General features: G+C 40.2%; 1 protein-coding gene across 1 annotated transcript; it reads left to right on the forward strand.

Moving 5' to 3' along the window:
- Nucleotides 1–1,972: 1,972 nt before the first annotated feature.
- lonrf2 (LON peptidase N-terminal domain and ring finger 2) lies at nt 1,973–16,785 on the forward strand. Its single transcript, XM_017430178.3, has 12 exons — nt 1,973–3,525; nt 6,698–6,816; nt 9,419–9,541; nt 9,891–10,046; nt 11,187–11,412; nt 12,216–12,315; nt 12,490–12,604; nt 12,802–12,923; nt 13,231–13,417; nt 13,536–13,670; nt 13,931–14,080; nt 14,446–16,785. The coding sequence occupies exons 1-12, from the start codon at nt 2,784–2,786 to the stop codon at nt 14,602–14,604; spliced, it is 2,334 nt and encodes a 777-aa protein (XP_017285667.1). The 5' UTR covers nt 1,973–2,783; the 3' UTR covers nt 14,605–16,785.
- The last annotated feature ends 6,128 nt before the right edge of the window (nt 16,786–22,913 follow it).

The raw sequence follows: 22,913 nt of genomic DNA on the forward strand, positions 1-22,913 counted from the left end.
ACCTTGTGCAAATTTTAAGTGAGATATTTTTTATATGGTTTAGGTTTAACAGAAAATATGCAATATTAAGAACAATTAGATTTTTTTTGTCTTTAATTCACCACATTTGCTACTTTCATTCCAAAAAGCAGACTTTTGGATTCATAAAACTTGGCTGAATATAAAGTGTTTTTGAAGTTAAAAATAGCTGCTGATTTGATCATTGAAAGAAGGAGATGGGACTTTGTTAAAGGAAAATGGAGTGGGCATAATTTACATACAATTTTACTAGTGTCCCTTCAGATCTAACCCTCTGTAAATTAATTTGAGCAACTACTTTTTTAGTTTTACTTTTTCGGTGCTTCGACCACCCTTTTAGGACGGGCCTCTCAACATTGTTTGGGTCCAGAAGGTTTTGGAAAAACTTTCATGCGGGAATCAAACTGTGAGCCAGGACAATTTTCACATCAAGTTTCTACAACCAATCCACACAACCCCTTTTTCAGCAACTGTTTTCAAAGAAAAGTGACTCTCATTACAGTTTTGTTCCCAAAGACTAAAATGTATTTTCCAATCACATGAAAACAACAATAGACTCAACAACTCAAAGGAATTGAAAGCTTTTCTTGTAACATGGTAAATGTTTGTAGGGCTTTTTGTGTTTTTGGATCCACAATGAATTAGAACTCATTCCACCAAAATTAGAATACTTTTGTCCTTTCACAAAAATATTGCATGTTTACATTATTCCTGAGATTTTTAAATATAAAAAAATTATTTACACATACAAAATTTCAAATGTTTGTGCCTCGTGAATACTTTCAACTTGACGATTTTAGCCTGAGTGTTAAAAGAAATCGGACACCACTGGTCCAAGTCTTGAAAGACTTTACTAACCACCGGCCACATTTTACTCTGAAATGTGAAGGTGTGTTCATTTTTTTTTTAATTTATGCTTTGACCACACAGTCAAAGCAATTCAAAACACTAAACAGAAACCGCCTCATTGTTTTTGTGATGGTGTGCTAAAATACAGTCAATTATTACCTCAATCACCTGCAAAGTCCAACAGAATCTCCCAGAGCTAGCATGTCATGCATGTTGTGCATTTTTTCATAAACTGCACTGGTTTCATGAACTTATATGGCGATCTTCATACAGTTCTGGTAAATATGCATAAGGGTGTTCAGAAATCTTGCTCATTGTCCTAATTTATTTTTAGGGAAAAAGTACTTTGTTTACCATCATCTGTGATAAGATCTTCAAGTTTCTTGACCTTTTGTCACAGAAAATATGCCAATAAAGTGCTCAAAACTAGTGAATTTAGCACGTTTTTAGCCTGTCATAAGTCATAAGGCCTTATGCTTTCCCTCAAAGGTTAGAAGTTTGAGGTACACATCTATATTTTTATACTTTGATGGCCCTCTTTGGTGTGAGTTTTTAGGACATTTACGGTCTCTGATTTCCCCGTCTGGGTCTACTTTTGTGTGAAACTCGGCAGAACTGGGTCACATCTGTTGTGAGAACTGGCACTGTAAAAATGTTCAAAACTAAAAAGGCTAGGAACAAACTTTTTTTTTTTTTTTTTTTTTAAATTGGGTTTTGTAGAGAAAGAAAAATCCTGGAGCACAATCTGCTGTCATCACTTTCAATTCAAAACCAGAACGAACACATTGCTTATATAAAACATTACATAAAACAAGGGACATGTCCCACAGCAGAATCAGCTGCATTCATAGCCAAAGTATTTATTCATGTACTCCAAACAGAACACGGTGGTTTGTCTTAGTTTGTTAAAAGGCAAAGTGTCCTGATATCACGTGTGGAACCTCACTAGAACAAATTAATGTGAACTTGGACAGCCCCAGCTCACAGGTAGCCTTTCCCTGCTGTCTGAAGAAGGGTTATACAATATCATTATGTTATATAAGTGAGCCACATAGCCAACCAATAGGAGCGCGTATCGTGCGTCACGTGACGCCGTGCGCCTGCCTCGACGAATAGTGTATGAAATCCAAAGAAGCTTTAGTTAGCTAGCAACTAAGATGTGTCTTCCCGGCGAACGGTTTGTTTTATTAATGCCTGGTTTCTCGTTTTTGTTTAGGGAGCCATGACGAATTTATTTGTTAGCGAACGAAGATTCGGGGATATCGTGCCTATAAGAGTTCGTTTGAAGTTCGGAGAGGGGCGAAGGAGCGGTCGGTGTTAGCTAACTCACTGACGTTAGCTCTCCCGGTCTCCGTGTCCCCAGGTCGCTTATGTAAAAAAAAAAAAAACAAAAAAAAAACAAGAGGCGATCGGCCGCAGAGCTGCTGGGTTCCGAAGATATATACGTCGGATTTGTACTCGACTTTCGTTTTACGAGAAGTAATGTAAACTCTATACCCGAGTTTGTGTTTTATCTCGATGTTTAACAAAAAACTTGTACGAGACGAAATGGAGAAAGAGCGTTCCGCCTGGAGGATTTCGCCCGGATGATCCCCTCGTAATCAATCTAACGTGCTGACGGCGTAAAGTTTTGTTTGTAGACGGGAAACTCTGTCAAACTATCTATTTCGACCTGCGCAGAGGTTATGAACTCTTGTGTTTTCAGAGAAACTGGTTCACTATGACTTAATGACCAGGTAAAATTTATACTTTTTAAAAATCCCGGAGCAGTAATGGTATACAGGCGCCTTGTTTAGATCGGAAATATAGCCCTAACTTACTTTAATGATCATCTCTGAAAGCCAATATGATTTCTGAACGTGAAGAACTGAGTTTGCTGTGGCCGGACGATTATTAATTCGCTTAAACTAAAGAAGATGGAGACTGAGGTTCAGTCTCAGTCGGGTGATGTTTTCCTTCACCCGCTCTCCAACCCCGGGGCTGCAGGCCTATGCCCCGAAATGTTGGAGGTTGCCGAGGAGGCCAGCCGGGCTGGGGACTTTAACCTGGCCGTGGAGATCTACAGCTCTCAGCTGTCGGATCTACAGCAGCCGGACAGGGGCTTGTGTCTGAGGAAGGCCGACTCCCTGGCCCGCGCCGGGCGGATTTCCGAGGCGCTGGAGTCGTACTGCACGGCGGCCAGCCTCGGCAAACTGCGGCCGGAGGAGCTCCCCGTCCTGGTGGAAACCATCGCCCGGTCTCTGCGCGGGAAGGAGCTGGGCATCCCGGGCACCCTGGGCGGACACGGCAAAGGCGGCGGGCAAGAGGGGCTTCCGAGCGACGGGGAGTGCGAAGAGGACGGAGCCCCGGACTTGTTTTCGTGCCGCCTCTGCAAGTGTCTGCTCCACGAACCCACGACCATGGACTGCGGACACACTTTCTGCAAGCGCTGCCTGGAGGACGACTCGGTGAAAGGCTGTGCGAGCTGCAAGCAGAGGCCGAGCCCGGCCGAGCGGCTGTTGAACGGCCGGAGGGTGAACGTTGTTCTCGGCGGCCTTCTGGACAAACTCTTTCCGACCGAGAGCAAAGCTAGGAAGTTCTGGATAGAGGGGGAGGATTTATGGAGAAAGCAGAACCTCCCAGACGCCTTGGACAAATACAGTGCTGCAGTAGATCTAGGTAAGAGTTCGTATTTGGTATTTTATCTACTTTTTCTTTACGCGGTGGGTCGTAATTAAAACTGGAGTGACCTACTTTGAGTCTGACTTCATCGTGTCACCGAAAGGCGGCGCCATTCCCCCGCCTGCAGTTATGTGATGCTCTGTCCTTCATTACCTAAGTAGCACAAGTCTCGTCTCCTACTTTCTAGACTTTTATTCATGCCCTATTTTTTCTTTTACTAAACCCTACTGGTTGAACATCCTCCAGAGCTGCTCTGGGGAAACTGCAGGTGAAAATGTCTGAACAAAACAACCGATTTATTTATCCCACTGTTACTAATTATATTAATTTGATCAGCCTACTGCACATAAATGCATGTCTGAGCTGTGAGAAAGTGAAGAAAACATCAGCCACATTGCCCTCTTTTTTTGTTTTTCTGCTGTTTCATAAGCTGTTAGGTAACATGTAGATGGGAGGAGAAGTTGTCATTGCTTGTATATTTTATACTTTAGGATTTAAATATTCAAACGAATGTATGCTTATTTGTCTTTGTTGTTTTCTTTTTTTGTCCCTTTGGTTGGGGAGATAGCTTGTTTCTGAAACTGCGAACCCAAAATACAGAATGTTCTGTTATGTTGACACATTGTAAGAGGAGTGCCAGCACGCTTCAGTAGTCACAGGCCAGGGCAAGATTCATGTTTGTCATGTTGCACAATTTAAATGGCCACTGAAAGATGGATCACACACACACTTAATATGTACTCTGCAGCGACAGTATTTTGCTCAGTCACCTTGATATGGTTGGGATTTGAGCTTAGTATTGGAGCTGAGACAAAAGTGAGCATACTCGAGGCGTTCCAAATATTTCCCTCCCCACGTATCAATATTGATTCATACCTTCTGTGTTGTGAGGAACTCTGGGTGACAGAAGGACGGGGTGCAGTCACAGTGTTGTCACTGCCAGCCAGTGTTTTCCCAATAAGGACAGCAGGAGGCCTTCTGGTGTCTGCATTCGTCTCCAAAATAGAAATTCAGATCTTCCCCAAGCTGTGCCTTTTTAGACAATTTCTTCCTCTCACAGTCAGTGCAGTTCATTAGGGAGCAAAGAGGCGCATGTGCAGTGATAAAAGATTTTGTAGGCAGTGAAGAAATAAAGAAGTCAAATCAAGTACTTTGTAATAAACCGCTTTTCCCTAAAATGAATGATATTAAATGACTTGGTTATTGGAGAAGTCAGATAAAATACACATGAGACGCAAATAAAGAGGCATCATTACCTTTTGTACACTTTTATTTCTGGTTTTTCAGCATTTTCCATCGTTTTTCAGCACCACTATTCCAAAGATCAGTTCAAATGGGCTGAGACAAAGAGGAGAGCTGTTCTGAGGTCAGAAGAATCAGCTTTTAGAAGTTCTTTTTGGAAACTACTGCCACCACGTCCTCTGTACTAAAGAGGAGTATGAGGGTGCATTAGTGCCTATCACGTGAGCAGCTTACACGTCTGAAAAAGCACCATCAATGCAGAATAGTGTATACAGGTTTTAGAAGAACAAATGCTCCAATGCAGCAAAAACAACTCAGGACTGAACAGTTAAAATCCTTCATCTGACAAAAACAGGACAACATTCCCCTTCACAAGCTCCAGCAGGGGGGTAAATATGATTTATGTGTAGAAAAAAACTTTCAGTCAAAAGATTTTTATTTTGTGCTGTAATCCATGAGTTGAGTTGTTTTGACATAAACACCGAAGATCTTCTAGGGAAAATGGGGACATTTTGGCTCTGATTTAAATTGGAGTTCATGCAAAAAAAAATCCGCCTGGAGCCATGACAGATATTTCTCTCCACGTATCAATACTGATTGATGCCTTCTGTGTTGTGAAGAAGTCTGGGTGTGGGCCGGTCGAGGTTCAGTCACAGTGTTGTCACTGCCAGACTGAGTTTTCCCAAAAAAGAACAGGAACCCATCTGATGTCTGTAATGTGTCATGATTGTAAAACAAGCCTAAGATGTTCTCATTAGTCATATGATAAAGAAATGTTAAAGAGTAATTAATAAGTTTGCAAAAATTTTATTTTAGTTTTTTTTTGGTTGTTTCTAGGAAGGTAGAACAGATGAGCAAACTTGCCATGTGTGCAGTGTAGATTTTAAAATTTGCTTATTAAAAAAAAAAACCTAGGATATGAGGTTTTGTTGTTCGTTTTGTTGTTTACTTTTCACACCCTGCACGCAAGATTTATGTTTGTGCACCACGCATATTTAGCACCAGGAGTAGTAAAACATGGCACTTCCGGGGCATCTTAAGGTCACATCTATCAGGAAATAATAATTTCTCCAAAAATAACTGTGTTGACAAACTGGCCATTTTGAAATAATAGTATTTGTATGAGCTGCGGTGAACGTTTGAAGTTGCAAAGATGTTTTTTAGGTGCCAAAGTTTACTTTAAGAAAAGTTGCACATTTTAGAACTTTGTCATTTCTCACTCATCTAAAGATGTGAAAAACACATCTTTGTCCTTTATAGCAAACTAACCTCCTCTTATGGACAAATGAATGTTCAAGAACATCCACACAACTGAAAAAACAGGAACATGTACATTATAAAGAGTTTGGCTTTGGGAAGAAACCTTTTATTTTCCTGGTGCAGCACATTTCTGGAGTGTCACAATAGGCCTTTTGTAAGCGTGTATTTAGGACACGTGAATTTTTCTTTGCCTGTGCACACTGCAGACAAACTCATTTGTGTTAGCACAGGTCAAACAAGGTGCTGTTAACCATCTGTTCAGGTGTTAGGAGGATCTGCTGCTCTTGTCTGCGTTTGACCACAAATTTAATTTGATGACTAACACTAGAAGACAATGCCAAATTATAGTTGGCAGAGGGTTTTTTTTATGTTCCCTAAAACAACTTTGTGTGTTTATTTCCAAGTTACATTTTTATCTGGTTTAGTTTTCAAACATGACGGGAAGAGTTTGTTCCTAAATGACAAAGTGAGTTGTTGATTAAAGTGATGATCTTTGTACTGACTCGGTACAAAATGTTCTCACAAGATGGTGTCATTCCACATGTTGCATTAATGCCCTACTTCTGCAAGACCTAGAAAAACCTGTTCATCCCCTGGAGGCCTGATCACTGAACTGACTACACTTTGTGTTGTTTTTTTTGTTTTTTTTTTTTCCTGTAATCTACAGTGCCCTCTTCAGGCAGCCTGCTGTGTCAGCGGGCTGAACTGCACATGGAGATGAGGAACTTCAGTCAGGCGGTGCAGGACGCCAGCAGTCTCTGTCGATTAAAACCTCTTTGGACAAAGGCAAGTCGGAATCTTGTAATTAGTTTATTGAAACCAGATGGTTAATAACAAATGATGTTTGAAAACAAAAAAAACACATTTAAGTCTTTAACCTTAACCACCATTACTTTAATCACTAACCCAACAAATCAAAAGATAGAATTTACTCAAAACATATGCTATAAATATTTAGGTAAAGTTTTATTATATTGATTAGCATTAGAAAGGTGACCACCTTTTAAACATTTTTATTTGAACAGAATAACTTCTGTTTGCAAGTGATCTTTTGATACATATTTTAGGTTTTGAATTAATGTAAAAACATCCTTGAGTGTTGGATTAAGTGAAAAAAAAATGGTACACTTGTTTCTAATGTTTTAGATGAGAATGTTTATTATGTTAGATGTTGGTGTGTTTCACAGTGAAGGAACCAAACATTTCAGCTTGCAGATGTAGTTCATAACATCCAAGGTTGACTTACTTGTCAAATTCTTATTAAATGCTTTGAAGCAAAGTTTGAAGTGCTATAACATTTTTCTTACCTCTCCACCATGTGGATGCAATGAAATTAATTAATGTATTAAATGTGTTGTTTAAAAGTAAATGTGAATATGAATTATTCAACATTTCTTAACATGTTTGGCAACCTGATTTAGCATGTCATCTTGATTGAGATCACGTGCAGCAGCTCTCAGCTCTCCTGTTTGGTGCTTCCTTGTATTGTTTCTCGCATTGCTTACTCACGTTTTTTGGCATGTTCTGCCAAGAGCTAATCTGCATAGGAATGCACGGCAGCTCCTCTGTTTCGAGCTACTTTCACCGGTCGCTCAAGATACGAGCAGATGTCTGCAGACCGCTAAAGTCCTTGTGGATTGTTGTTGGCTTCAACAAGCAGTGAAGGCAATATAGTAAAAAAAATACATTAAAAATAAAAAAAAAACCAAGGGTGTCGAGCTGGACTTCTAACCAGGTTAAGCAGCCACACAAACGTATCCTCTCAGCCCTTTTTCTAGCAAATGTCTGATCAGTTCTAAATAAGATAAAGAACTGGAGTTGGGAATAGTTACAGACAGCTTTGTTCATGACGTGTGATGATCATGGCGGAAACATGGCTTCATCCTATAATCCCGGATGCCGCCATGCAGTTCGCCATCTGTGTTATCCACCACCAGAACTGTGACAGAGACTTGGGTAAGGGTGGAGGACTGTGATAGTTGGTTTCAGTAAGGCATGTTTAAAGTAATTTCTTCCCCGTTTCACCTAGTTTGTGAAATGTGTTACTAGATAGAAGAATATATTGGATTTGGATATATTGTAGCATGAAGCATACATACAGAACAGTGCCACAGCTGCACACGCCAGTCAGACTGTCTGTGTCTGCGTCTCAAACCAGCTTTAATCCCTCTCAGAAGGAAATTTGAGCCCATAACTAAATACAACAACACCTAGCCTAAAAATGCCCTCACCCTGCAAGACTGCTATATGATCACTGACTGGAGCCTGTTGGAGAACCAGGACCTAGAGGAGTACACTCATTCTGTACTTTCAGACCTCACATACTGTGCTGAGAACGTCACAGTTTAAAAAAAAAACAAAACACACCAGGGTGTTTTCAAATCTGATACCCTGGATGACCAGCAAGGAATGCCGTCTGATCAGAGACAGATTCAGATTGGTGGACAATGTCAGAGCAAACCTGAAGAGGGGCATTAAAGCAGCCAGGTAGTCTCTCTAAAATCATCAATATGGATGCTTTATTTGCTGATTTAAAAGAATCTATTGATGTAAACATACCAGCCTATAGCAGCACGGCACTAATCCTACAGCAGCGCCAAGTGAGACATGAACTCAGACCAGTTAACCTGAGCAAGGCTGCTGGACTCAATAGTGCACGTGAGAAAGTTCGCAGAGCTTGTGCTGACAAACTCTCATGGATACTATCCAGGGTCCAGAGTCCCAGACTTCCTAAAATCATCAGTAATCATCCCCGTCCCTAAAACACCAGTCACCAGCCTGAACAAATACAGACCTATTGCCCTGACATCAGTAATGATAAAGCGCTTTGAGAAGCTGGTCTCTATTCACATTAGGGAGGCAACAGAGAAGAAGGCCTTAAAAAAAGGTCCTAACATAAGCCCAGAGGATTACTGGCTGCCCTCTGCCGTTCCAGTCTCTGTTTAACCTGTCGCCATCAGGCAGATGCTACAGGTCAACAAAAGCCCAAACCCTCAGTTTTAAAAACAGCTTCTTCTCTTTGGACAATGCCCCCCGCAAATAAAAAAAAAAAAACACAGACTAACCAGTAATTCAATGGATGACATTGACAGCTATTTCCACCTATTTGTCACTTTACTGTTTTACTCAGTTGACCTCAAACCTATTTTGGGGTTGTTGGCAATTTTGTCTTGAAGCAGAAATGGGAGCAGCACCTGTCATTGTATTGGAGGAATGACAAAGAAGCTATTGTATCTCTAAAAAGAAGTATAAAAAGCTGAGAGTGAAAATCCAGTGGTCTATAATCAGTGACCAGCAACAAAACATCCAATTGAAATGAATGCTAACAAGGAATTATGTTGGGTTGCTTTGTTCACACCTTTTATATAAAATATTTGTCTATTTTTAGGCCCACTGTCTAAAAGCCACTGCACTGAGTAACGCTGGCCGGAACGATGAGGCCTTGCAGGAGTACTTCCTGTGTGTGGCATTGAAGCCCGACTGCACCAAAGTGAAACTGGAGGCTCAAAAGGTGAGACAGATTTTACTTTTCAGCAAAATGTGATATTTAAAAGAAGAAAAATATGGTGTATTTGAATGTTTATTTTTATGTTTTTAACATCATTGCATTTCTTAAGATTACTTTTAAGCTTTATTCTGTTTTTTTTTTTTTTTTAAGCTGATTTTTTTTTTATTACGTGTTTTTTAAAAGCACACACAAAGTTAGGTGTTAAGTGTGAGAAATGAGTTTCACGACTTATCAGCATTGCCGTTGTCGGTTATGTACTCTGCCTAAAAATCAGTATGGGGAAACAAATCTGTGCTTGCCTTTTCTTATCTTTTGGTGCGGAGTATAAACATTGTTTTTCCACGTCTTTCAGGTGCTCTCTGAGCTGTTTTCTTCTGTGTTTGAGAATGAGGAAATGCCGACACCGCTGCACCCTCTGCAGGGAGGCTTGGCCACTCGGCTGATCAAACCCGCCGCCCTGCTCACATCCTTGAGGCCACTGACGCAGAAAGCAGACTGCTCTTCACAGGTTACTGCACACAACTACACCTTCTTTAAGTCTTTAGCAGATAAAGTACTTCATTTTACGGACAACGACTCAACTTTATTTATATCGCACTTTTAAAAGACAACAGTTAATCAAAGTTCTCAACCACACATAGAAGACAAAACAATAAATGGGCGTAACAAAACTCAAAATGATACATAACTAACAATACTGATAAAAACAATTTGTAATTGGTCAAAATTTGTAGAATGCAAAAAAAATTGATTATTATAAGTTAAAAGAGTTCTGAGTTTTTTAGTTTTCCAAGACCTGCCTTACAACTTCAGCAACTGATTAGTGTCATCTTGTTTCATTGATAAATAAAAGCTGGCTTTCATCAGCCTAACAATGGAAATGCCTCATTTCATAATTTTATTGCTCAGACAAAGCCTATGAAATGAAAACATAAATAAGCCTAGTGCAGAACTATGAGGAACACCATAATTAACTAATTGCCAAGGATAGATTATTGACATATACAAACTGGAATCAGAGATACAACCTAAGCCAGCCAAAGACTTTCTTCTGGGCCCCTTCTATGGGTTACAATAAAATCTCCCCCTGCCAAAAAAACTGTCCATTATGCTTAGTCAGGCACTGTTTTTTTTTTTTTTTTTTTGTTTTGTTTTGTTTCCATTCATCCACACCACTTTCCGTGCCCCCCATGCAATGGCACTGTACCTAAAATCCAAGTTTCCTGATTCTCACTGCTTCTTTTGATGATATTCATATTCATAAAAGATCTACATCTAATATTATACAAGTTGTAAAATAAACTGGTGAGCAGATTTCATCACCGCATATAGGACTGCTTTACTTGGTTGTATAATATTAGACGTAGATCTTTTATGAATATCATCAAAAGAATCGGTGAGAATCAGGAAACTTTGGTTTTAGGTAGGAGGATTGTGGATTTTATTTAACATATTGATGCAGTTGTATGAGGAAATTATAATCAGGGCAATTGGTTAGACTCTAACAAGAGCAGACCCCCCCCCCAAAAAAAAAAAAAAAGAAAAAGAAAAAAGAAAAATTGAACTAATAGTGACGTTAAAATGATCTTCCCATGACAATGAACCACTAAACTTGCTCACTAGTAGTTTCCTCTGTCTGTGTTTGCAGGATTCTGAGTTCAGTGTATCGAAAAGTGCTCCTGTGGATGACTTGTCCCCCAGATTTTGTCCTCTATCTCCTTGTAAATCGGAGCCTGCCACAGGAGAAGGCAGCTCGAAGAGTCTGGCTAACGTTTTGGCTGCGCTGCCGGCACCCCCTGGTGGCCTGAAAAGGAAACACAGCAATGATGGAAGTTCAGCAGCCTTCAGTCCACGCTCCAAACTTTCCAGACCAGGTGAGAAATCTGCTTTATTTAGAACAATTATTTTGTCATATACATATCAAAAATTAAATCAAATCTTCACAGAGTAATAAACTACAAGTGTAAAATAATCAATTATGCGTTGCTGTTTAGAGCAAACTTTGCATCTGTTTTGGTTTTTAATTTTTTTGGTCTCTAATAAGCTTCAGTAGTTCTAGGTCCAAATGAGAGGCCAGTTTTGTTGTGATTCATAGATGGTGAAACTGACTTTGTCATACTTTTAGATCCTTGATTAGGGGAAAAAAATCAACCTGTTTAAAAAAAGGCTTCTCACTTTCTCCACATTTGTTGTTATCCTCATTTATTTAAAGGCAGAATAAAACAGTCAGTAATGTATTTGAAAGAAAAAGGTTAAAAATTTCCCTCTTGTCTCAACTGATTGATTCCATGAAACGCTAATGCTAATTGTCTGATCTTTTTGGGCTTTAATGGCGTTGTAGGTTTTACTGATCAGGAAGACTATGCCATAAAGAATAAAGACATTTTAACCAATTGAAGGAGAAAATACCTTTGAGTCTCTAGAGTTCAAGTTTGAGCTTAATCCATCTGAAGAGAACCCTCACCTGGACATAAGCAAAAATCCAGCACTCATAGCATGAGGAACATTTAATTCACCTTTTAATTTCTTTCTTTTTTTGCTGTTTCACTTTCTAATTAGCAGATGAAGAAAATAGGAAAGGAAAACTTCGGAAACAATCCTCTGAAAACGTGTTTTGATGCTGCTCATGTGCATCACAGCCCACACATGTTGACGTAACGACTGTTTTCATGTGCAGACGAAGCGAACAGTATTCAGACCGCTGCAGTTTGTGGAAGAAGGGTGTTTCCTGCTGATCTGCTGGACAGTGGAGACCTGGAGTGCTCACTCTGCATGAGGTAAACACACAGCTAACACTCCAACACACACAGATTTTTGACAGATAATAGTAGCAACACATATTTTAGTTTTAACTCCTGTGAAGGTGATGTTAGGTGATAACTACAGCCATGATATAAGTGGCTGTAACTAATGTGAGTAATGCCATCAAACTTGTTTTTTTCTTTCTTTAGATTGTTCTATGAGCCCGTGGCGACTCCCTGTGGACACACGTTCTGTCTCAAATGTCTGGAGCGCTGCCTGGACCACAACCCCAACTGCCCTCTGTGCAAGGAGAATCTAGCTGAGGTGCAGACATCATTATTACAGATAAATATGGGAAAATGGCTTCTTCAGATTAAGATTGCACCATTTTTATAGAAGATGATAATGTCAGCTGTGCAATTTAATATGTTTATGTAATAGTTGGTTGGAAATTTAAAATATCTCCTTTTTTTTTCCCTCAAAATAAATGCAAATTTGTCTGTGTTTTTGCTTTGTTAAAGTATCTTGCCTCAAGGGGCTACAGTAAGACCTTTCTGATGGAGGAAGTCCTGCAGCGTTACCTTGGAGACGAGCTGGCGGAGCGGAAAAAAATCCACGAAGAGGAGATGAAGGAGCTATCCAAGTGAGTTTTGCACACTCCCACACAGCCAAATAAAATGATCCTTAAAAGGTTAAAGGTTCCAACATATTTTTTTTAGTTTTAAATGCAGAAGCACATTTTTTTCTGTGTAAAGATACAGCAGCGTAATAATATTCCTATTAATGGTGCACATACACTTCGTTATAGGACATTTTGATCCAAACATCTTTGTTTTAGTGTCAGTGTTGTGCATGAATGTGTTCAAATGTCATTAACAGGTGAGAGATTCTAAAACGTTTGGACACAAAAAGTCCGCCTGCGGTAACAGTCTCTTCACTGTCTCCTGTAGTTTGAACCAGGAAATGCCCATCTTTGTGTGCACCATGGCCTTCCCCACCATCCCCTGCCCGCTGCACGTATTCGAGCCGCGCTACCGCCTCATGATTCGGCGCTCGATGGAGACGGGGACGAAACAGTTTGGCATGTGCATAGCAGATGAGCTTAAAGGCTTTGCTGATTTTGGCTGCATGCTGCAGGTGAGTCCTTATGAAATCCTTTTGTTTCTTCTTCGTTTTTTTCCTCCAGCGCAGCGTCTCTCTTTTTTTTTGCTTTACCCAGATTCGATCGGTTTATATTAGATAAATTGTGTTGCAGGTGCGAGATGTAAAGTTCTTTCCTGATGGGCGTTCTGTGGTCGACACCATCGGGGTGTCGCGGTTTAAAGTCCTCAAACATGGACAGAGGGATGGCTACCACACGGCTAAGATCGAGTACCTGGAGGACAAGAAGGTGAGCTTAAGAGGAAGGGTGAATGAGTTGTCTGTCGATTGGAGGCGTTTCAGCATGATGTTTTGAGGAAATATTACACAATGTGAATTTTTTTTTCCCTGTTTATTAGTGAAGAGAAAAAATGCAGCAAGATAATGGCTTGATTTTTCCAATTGTTAATGTTTCAATTTTTATTTTTCTCCAGTACAAGTTTGTTTGTTTTTTTCTGTCCCAGCTTTCCTTCAATTTCTTTCATCTTTGCAATGTCTCCCTGTGATCAGGTTGAAGGAGAGGAGCTGGCAGAGCTCCTGAAGCTGCACGACTCTGTGTACGAGCAGGCCAACAACTGGTTCACCTCACTCAAAGACAACATGAAGACTCAGATACTCGGACACTTTGGACACCTTCCCAGCAAAGATGCAGACCCTCAGGTCTGAAAGCACCCACTTGTTTTTAGAATATTCTTCTTTATTTCATTTTGGGTTTATTTTAAATCCCAGTCATTGCAAATTTAAAGGCAGAGAATTGAAATGCTCTAAAAAGACACCACAGGTGCCTCGTAAAGTGTGCTTATGCAACTTTGATTTAAAGGAAAGTTTGTGATTGTTTAAAAAAAAAGCTAGATCAGAAGATAAATAAGGAGAAAAACTACAAAAATGCTATTACTAGCTCTCATAAACCTTGTGTTTGCATATTGATAAATGTCAGAAGCAGAATTATTAAAGGAAGGTTTTCATAATGCAGAAAGGTAACTGTGAGCAGTTCTGATAAATAAGAACATCTTGTTCCTCTGCAGGCCAGTCCTGATGGGCCAGCCTGGTGCTGGTGGCTGCTCGCTGTCCTTCCCCTGGAGAATCGAGCCCAACTCACCATCCTGGCCATGACCTCCTTCAAGGACCGCCTGATCGCCATCCGAAGGGTTCTCATCTTCGTCACTCGCAAGAGACCCCGGTGATGGACCGGGAGGGCTGACGTCTATGCAGTTCTGAAACTCGGCTCGTTCTGCCTCAGTGATACATTCACCGACTTACACCCGTGTTGATTTGATGTCTCGCTCCCTCAGCAGTTCATGAACTCTTCCTTGTGACATGTAGCCTTTCAGAGCGTCACACCAACCCATACACCCCACAGCCACCTCCCAAAACACCGTCATCTCTGACTGTAGCCTCCCACAACTCGTTAGTTAAGATTCAAATAAAAAAAATGTTGATTTTACTTTTGAGCACCTTGCCTGGCTTTGCAGTTAAGTAACAAAACTCTGTGCTAAGAGAAGCATTGTAAGTAGAAATGGTTAAGGAGGTATCCTTTCTTTTATTTTTTATTTTTTTTGTTTGGTATTTACCAGAAGGGGAACAGAAGATGGTCCATTACAAATCTGTAAAGTTCACCACATTCTCGACTTTGACAGTAAAAACCAAATTGAACCTGTTGCATGATAATGAAACGTAAACAAATGGACCGATCTGGTTGTGTCAGTTCCTAGTTTTGCTTTGTTTTGCCCCTGCCTTACGACATTTGCAGACACATCGGTGGGACCAGTTGCTTGAGTAAGCGCTGGCAGCGAAGTCTTATATATATTCCAGCTGCAGCCAAAAACTCGTCTGGTGGTTGTAGGCGAGAACCTTAGAAAGAAGGAAAGAAAGAGGGGGGAAAAAACAGGATGTATGATGGTTTCTGAGGGTTTGATTCAGCTCACGCGTGAGAACAAGTGCCGCTCGACAGCAGCTTGTTTCATTCTTTGACAGAGAGTGAAAATAGGAATTAGGATGAAGCAGTAAGCCGAATTATTGCACAAATTCTTGCATTTGGGTGAATGCTGTTGAACAATCTGAAACTTTATGTCCTGTTGTAGCATATCTCTGGGACATAGGACTGATGTATTTTTGGGGTTTGACTGTATTTATGTCTCTCTACTATGCCCTTAGCCATGTGTGTATGGTGAAATCTTAATGAGGCCTTTTTAATGTTTTATTCAAGGAACATTTGAACGTCTCTCTCCTTTTAACGGTCTGTCATCAACATGCACACTATTATAATGCACTTAATGTGCAGTGGGGTTTCCTTGTAAAAAGTTTAACGTGTTGATTTGAATTTTTTATTTTTTTTTTACAACAGCACCTTATATGTATCTTTAAAGCCTGATTTAAACTTTCATTGTCCGTTTATTTACTGTTTCTTGGCACTTGGTGTTACCATTTTCACCGGAAAAACTCTAAATATTCTCACAGTAATGAGCTTATAAACCTGGGTGGATTTTGCTGCCTAAGGTGTTTTTGTTTTGTAAAAAGACATTAAACGAGAAAGGAATTTCAAAACGGTCAGGAAACAGTAGATAAAAAAGACAAGAAATGAATGAGTGAGCGAATGAATGAATATACACACCCTTTCGAAAGCAGAGCTGCTGACAGGAAATGCAGCCCAAACCATAAATCTCAACTTTGTCCTCTGAGCAAACATGCAGGAAAGCTGCAGTGACGTCCAGAACTGGCTTTAGTTGCACACGTTAAACCAAAACCCTGGAGGAGCTGCTCAACCAAATTCAAGCGAGGTCTGGATTACTGCTACCAAGTGGGCCGTGTTTCTGAGGTGGCCCCAGTTTTTGAAGTGCTTCCACTGATCAATAATGAGTCATTCATTCACTATAGCATGAGGGGGGGAGGAGGGTGCTTCGCTTCTGTAAACAATCAAGGTCCTAAAATATCCAAGAAAGTGTTTTCTTTTTTCTTCTAATGAATGGATTTATGAGGAAAAACTGAATGTAAACTTTGTTTCCAAGAAAATTCCAGTGTACCTTTTGAAAAGTATGACTGAAGTGGTTAAATACGATGGCCTGCGTTTGGCTATTTAAGACAAAAAAAAGCCCGACTTAAATACGATTAAACTACAGTAACTATAAAGTGATGCAACTCAAAGCTGGCGAACCTGGCAGGACAGTTGAAGTTGCATTATTAGCGTGCAGATGAATGCATTCTTTTCTCTGTTTTGATTCTGTCCCTTGATTTGTTGGAGACTCCTCCGTGGTCACACGCTCTCTACACAGGAGTGCTATTCAGCGGGCTGCGATTCTCTGATATATTTGTAAAGGGAGCTCTTGTACCTATTTTTTATTGCGAATAAAGAAAAAAAGTTCATTCAATCCGGTGCGTGTCGCTCCTTATTTTATTGGAAGTTGAAAGAATGGAACAAAGTGAGAGACGACGGGACTTTGGGAGTCCACCTTTTTTCATTACTACATATCTAGACAAATTCATCTGGTTATTAAGTTCTTAAATTATTCAAATCTAACCTGAAGTGTTCAATAACACCTAACAGATTCCACCATGTTGCTGTTCAAGCAAAGCCAAAATAGGTTTTCAGACACCGCTTTTTTAAGTCCAGCCCATGATTCAGCGGCTTATATAACCTCCTTAATCAGAACTAACTCTCACTGGTCATTTCCTGTGTGACACTAGCAGTTTCCCATCATTGTGGGGGAATTTCTGCCCACTCTTCTTTACAACATTACTTCAGTTCATCAGGGTTTGCAGAGATTTGTTTCGGCACACCTCTCTTAAGGTCCCATCACAGCAGTTTTGAGTCAGGTTGATCCGGTAGATCTTTGACTGGACCACCCCAACACCTCGATTATTTAGCAGGTCGTGTGGTGGCTGAACAAGCCCGAATCCCGACCTCTCCTCCACCGTGCTGGCAGTTGACACGAGGGTTTGTGCGGTATGCTGTATTTCATTTTCTCCAAACGTGCTCCTGTGAGTAAACATCTCGCCTTTGCTTTCAACTGTTCAAAAGACATTGTTCCAGAGGTGTCGTGGTTCACTCAGATGTAACTTGATGGACTTTAAATCATGCTGTCATGTTCTTTTTAAAGAGAAGTGGCTGTTTTTCCTGGCATCCCCTCCAAACAAGCCATATTTCTTCAGGTTTTTTCTAATTGTCTAGTCACGACCTTTGACCTGGGTGAAGTTTTTGGGGTTTATTGTCATTCCCTGAGCATTACATGGTCTGAACTTGGGGTGAATTTGCTGGGATGTCCCATCGTGGGAAGATTGGCAGCTGTTTTAAACGGTTTTCCTCTCATGAATAATCTCTCTCACTGTAGAATGATGACGGACTCCAAAACGTTTGGAAATGACCTTATAATCCTTTCTAGTTTAATGGGCAGCAATTGTTGCTTCTCTAAGGTCATTGCTGATGCCTTTCCTGCTTGACATTGTGTTAAAACACACCTGTACGCTCCAGAGCAGCAAAGTGCTAAAACTCCTGCTTTTATAGAGGTGATCACGCTGATGATCATCAGTTAAAAGATGTCCTGATGAGTAGAACCCTAGAATTGAAAAAGGGTGTACTTTGTGACTGTGGATTTAGATAAAAACACCAGCTCACAGTAAATCACATTTTTACACGTGCACAAAAGAGCAAGGAGTAACGCTCTGAATTTTGAGATTTCAGAAACTCGAGTCAAGTTGCCTTTTATTTAAGCGCTTTGAGAATCTTCACCAGCTTATCCAACGAGTGGGCTTTAATTATCCAAAGAGTGAAATCCTTACATGTTCTTTTCAGTCATTTAGTCTGATGTGTACCTTCGGATTCCACCAACCCACTCCCACAGTGACAAAAAATGGACCCGTTGAGGCTTTCACTTCCTTTCTGGGCCCTGCTGTTCAAACAATAACATCCTCTTTGTCCTGCTCCAGACCCTACTTCTGAGGGGGTTTTACATAATCTGCACAAAAATCCTGTTTCAAACAAAATGAATTTTGTATATTTCAAAAGAAAAAAACAGGTCTAATTTTCGTTTTAGCCACAAGAGGGCAGTGTTTACTAGAAAAATAGAATAGGTGGAAAGCGTCTAGGACCACTGAGTTCATTCAGGGCTCATACTGAGAATAAAGACAGCATGAATACATTCATGTTCACTTGAGCTCCAGTCATCAGTACCACAAAGCTTTGTCAATTAGACAAGTGTCAAAATTTACCTGGGATAAAAATTAAAAATTAAAATTAAAATTAAATCTTGTCAATTATATATATATATATATATATATATATATATATATATATATATATATATATATATATATAGTGTATATACTTGAAAATAATCCTGATAAGTGCATGATAAATCAACTTACAGTCAAGGTGTCGTGAAACAGACAAAGGAAACCTGCAATCTAAAGAAAATAATTAATTTTTTTCTGCACACTTGACACTTCTCTTCTGACACCCTCAAGTCAAACAGGGAAAAAAAGATTAAAAAATAATGAAAGATGAATGATATTTAATAATACAATGAAGGCATCTTCTTGTCTTCTAATGAAAACATCTGTGGTTCACAAATAAATCTTCCTTTAAATAGTTAAGTAATAGATAAGTTAGTTTGACAGACAGTTAAACACCAACTTGGTCCATCTGAGATGATAACTGGATCAGTTTCATCTCATTTGGCTGTTTTGGACCAGAGCAAGTGTTGTCCAGAATTGACACTTTCAAATGCTCAGTTTTTTCATACAGTAACACAAAGTTTCAAGTCATTTCAGCATTTCTTCTATCAAATGTGAGCAACTGTGTTTTTGCTCATGTCTGAGTGTGCGTGTTTTTGTGCCTGTCTGTTTATAGAAGTATCTCATGAACCACTGGGCTGATTTTCAGAAAACAATCATTGAAGGAACATCTGCAACTGATTAATGTTTTAATTCAAGATGGCCACCACAGTCGGCTGACCTTGGAAAACACAAAAATGGCTATAACTCAGTCAGCTGTACAGATACTGAGCTAAAAATTGATGTGGTGTCTATTTGCTTCCAAACTGTCAAATCTCTAAATCTATTTTCCTTTAGTTTGGCTTTAAAAGAGACATCTTGACACTTGTGAGTTTCTGTCCATCCTGCAGCCTTACTGCTTTTTGCACAGGTCAGATGGACGGCTTAATTAAACAATGGTTTTCCGGTGCAGGTGTTTACCCACCCCACTCGTCTGTTTGACGGAGGCAGACTTCTTCTATAGCCTGATCTGATGCTCAAGGTATGGAAGTAGCTCTGATATGTATCATTTTAGCAGTAAGCAGACAAATCAGTGGGATCCTGGCAGCTTTGTGGAGGCCAAAAGGTTTTTAAAAGGGGCCTTTTCTGGCCCACTTGTTAAATAGGCCTGGTTCAGAGTGTGGTTGGATGAGGGAAAATTATGAAACTTTCTTCAGTGTGAAGGCAAACATGATGCTGCTACACTCTTAGTATTTGCCAAATAGGTGTTTTTCTTCTATTTTCTGTGCGACGAAGTCCTGAGCCATCACCATGCAGCATGTTCCCATGACAATACTACGGCTTATGGCTATGATGGCACCACGCACAGAGCCCTGCCCTGGCATGACTCTCTGAGACCGTGTCAGGATGCAATCTCATGCTCACAAACAATGCCACGGTAGCATGATGCTACCGCCACCAGTGCCACGTCTGAGCGTGTCGTAATCAGGGAAATGTTCGAATGTACACGGTAGGACCTCAAACTCATCCACCCTTCTTCTTTCTCCTCCAGCAGGCCTGACCATAATCAGAGATTCTTGCATGAAGGGAGGGTGACTGGACGTAATGCGACGTTGATTGGTGCACGGAGAGCTTGAATCGGCCGATGCAGCTGCGTGGCAGGAGAGTAGCGTGATCCTACTGACTGAGGCGAGAGCAGCAGCAGTCGAGCTGCCGAGAGCGTTAATTGGAGCGCTGTCACTGCTGTGTGGGTGTGATGGGGTTGTAGGTATGTGGCCAGTCCTGCAACATAGGATGTACACATTACAGAATCCAAAAAAGATGAAACTCACAGTTGATTTAATTCATTTTTAAAGTTGGTTATGAGTTTATTTGTAATGGATGTTATACAGAGATTCTCTCAGCAACGTAACAAACACTTCTCCCTCAGCTCTCCTTCTTCCGTTTCTCACCTGTGAAACACCTGTGCTCAGGAAACATCCTTCCCAGCATTGAGAAGCTTCTTGGTTTTACTCACCTTTTGTCAGACCACATCTTTTCTCTTTTGTTCTCTTCCTGGTTTTAGGTGCACTCTTAAGTTTTATTTGATTTAATTAAAAAACTTCTGCATTCTGCTGTGGACTTGCCTGCATTTTGGCTTTTATTTCTTTACCGTAAGATACCTCCATGACTTTGAAAGTATTATTACATTGACTTTTTTAGGACTTATTTTAGTTTTGTCTGCTCTTTGATTTATTGAACTGTGTGGTCCGTGTTTGAACGTGACAGAAAAATAAAAAGTTTGAGAAATACACATTAGATCCACCTCAGATTGTGGATTTGCTGCAGTGGATGCATGTGCTGCAGAGAATAACCGTTATGTCGCCGCTCTTAGGGTCAACTATGTTGCTCTTTTTGTTTGAAACTTCCGTAGACTTCTCTGTCATATTATTTATATTTTCACACATTTCAGCAAGACAAGGCTCAAATGAGGCAGAGTCACTGGACGCGAACATAAAATGCTTCAACATCTACAGTATGACTGTAAAAAAATAGTACACTGAACTTGAGATAAAAAAAAGAGTTTATTATAAAAAGCTATGACATGTGATTAGTAATGACATGGATATTTCTGATATAATCAGACCAGCTCTTTGGTTAAATGGCAGCCAGGATGAACTGGTTGACCCCCAAACCCAAACAGAGACCTTACAGCAGGAATGAAGTGAATGTTGTCACTCCCCGAGTCAATCTTGGTAGACTTAAAAATAAGATCTGTGTGTGTTCTGTTCTTCCAGGTCTGGACTAAACTCTGTAATTTAGATGCTGCAAAGCCTAAAATCCTCCAAATTTTCCAGCTATAGATAACACATGAAAGCAGCTAGCCACACCCGGTGGGTGATGCTTTGATGTCCTTGCATATCCCCCCCAACACACACACACACAAACACACACAAACACATGCACCAGCAACACGATCATCAAATAAAAAACTAGCTCAAATAGGCAACTCTTATGTATTAGTTTCTCTGCATTGTTAAAATTCTTATAAAATATAAGAAAAATGTAACATCTGGCTTTTATGACATAAAATAACAGTATGTCCATCATGCAGCATATCTATAAAGATATATATTTCCATGCAACTATACATTATTATTTCAGTTATGATAGTTCTTTTTTCATTCTAACATGTCCTGGTTTTTGTTCTATGTGTCAACAAATGTTTTCTTTTTTCATTCTTACTTAAATGGGTTAATAAAATGAATTAGTTAGCTAAACCAGCCACTAGGGAGCACAAGCCACTCTAGCTCTTGTGCCGGTCCCAAGCCCAGGTAAATGGTGAGAGTTGAGTCTGGAAGGGCATCCAGAGTAAAACACTTTTGCCAAAACTAACACGCGAGTTCATCCAAGCGACACCATACTGGATCGGGCGAGGCTCGGGGTTAACAGCGACCACTGCTGTTGACAAACAGGGTGCCGGCGGAAATTGGGCTACTGTTGGTCGAAGACCACGAGGAGGGAAACGTGTCAGGAAAAAGGCAAAGAGGAGACATATGGATGCAGTTAGAGAGGACATGGAGGTAGTTGGAGTGAGGACAGAGGACGCGGAGGACAGAGTAAGATGGAGGAGGATGACTCGCTGTGGCGACTCCTGAAAAAGGAACAGCCGAAAGAAAAAGAAGAAGAATGTGTATTAGTTAGATGTTAGATGTGACAGTGGCCACCATAATTGTCAAATGGAGGGACGTTGGACTACCAGGACTCTTCCAGGAGCTGGTTGTCTGGCCACAATGAGTGGGAGAAGAGTCTTAGTGAGACGGGTGACCAAGAACCCACTCTGACTGAGCTTCAGAGACACTGTGTGGACATGAGACTAAGTTCAGAAGGACAACCAGAACTTTATCGCAGAGAGGCTTGACGGAAGCCTCTTTTCAGTGCAAAACTCTTGAAAGCCCGGTTGAAAGACTTTCAAAGTCAAAGTCAAAGTCAAAGTCAGCTTTATTGTCATTTCTACAATATATCACAGACATATTGAGAACTGAAATTTCTGTTCTCTCTGGGCTCCCAGGCCACACAAGAAAAAGTGTTTAAGAATTATAGTACAAAAAGAACAAAAGACACAAATGGCAAAAATTGTAACCAGAATGTGAATAACAGTTTGAATAGTGCAAATTAGTAGTAAGTGTATATGTGCAAAATTTGCATGAGGAGAGTAAAATATATATATATACAGTTATTAAATATTGTACCGAGAATACTGTTTGAATAAAGTGCAATTCCTTAGCAGCAGCTTAATTACAGAAGT

Source organism: Kryptolebias marmoratus, linkage group LG6 (assembly GCF_001649575.2).
Source record: "Kryptolebias marmoratus isolate JLee-2015 linkage group LG6, ASM164957v2, whole genome shotgun sequence".
NCBI classification, from domain to species: domain Eukaryota; kingdom Metazoa; phylum Chordata; class Actinopteri; order Cyprinodontiformes; family Rivulidae; genus Kryptolebias; species Kryptolebias marmoratus.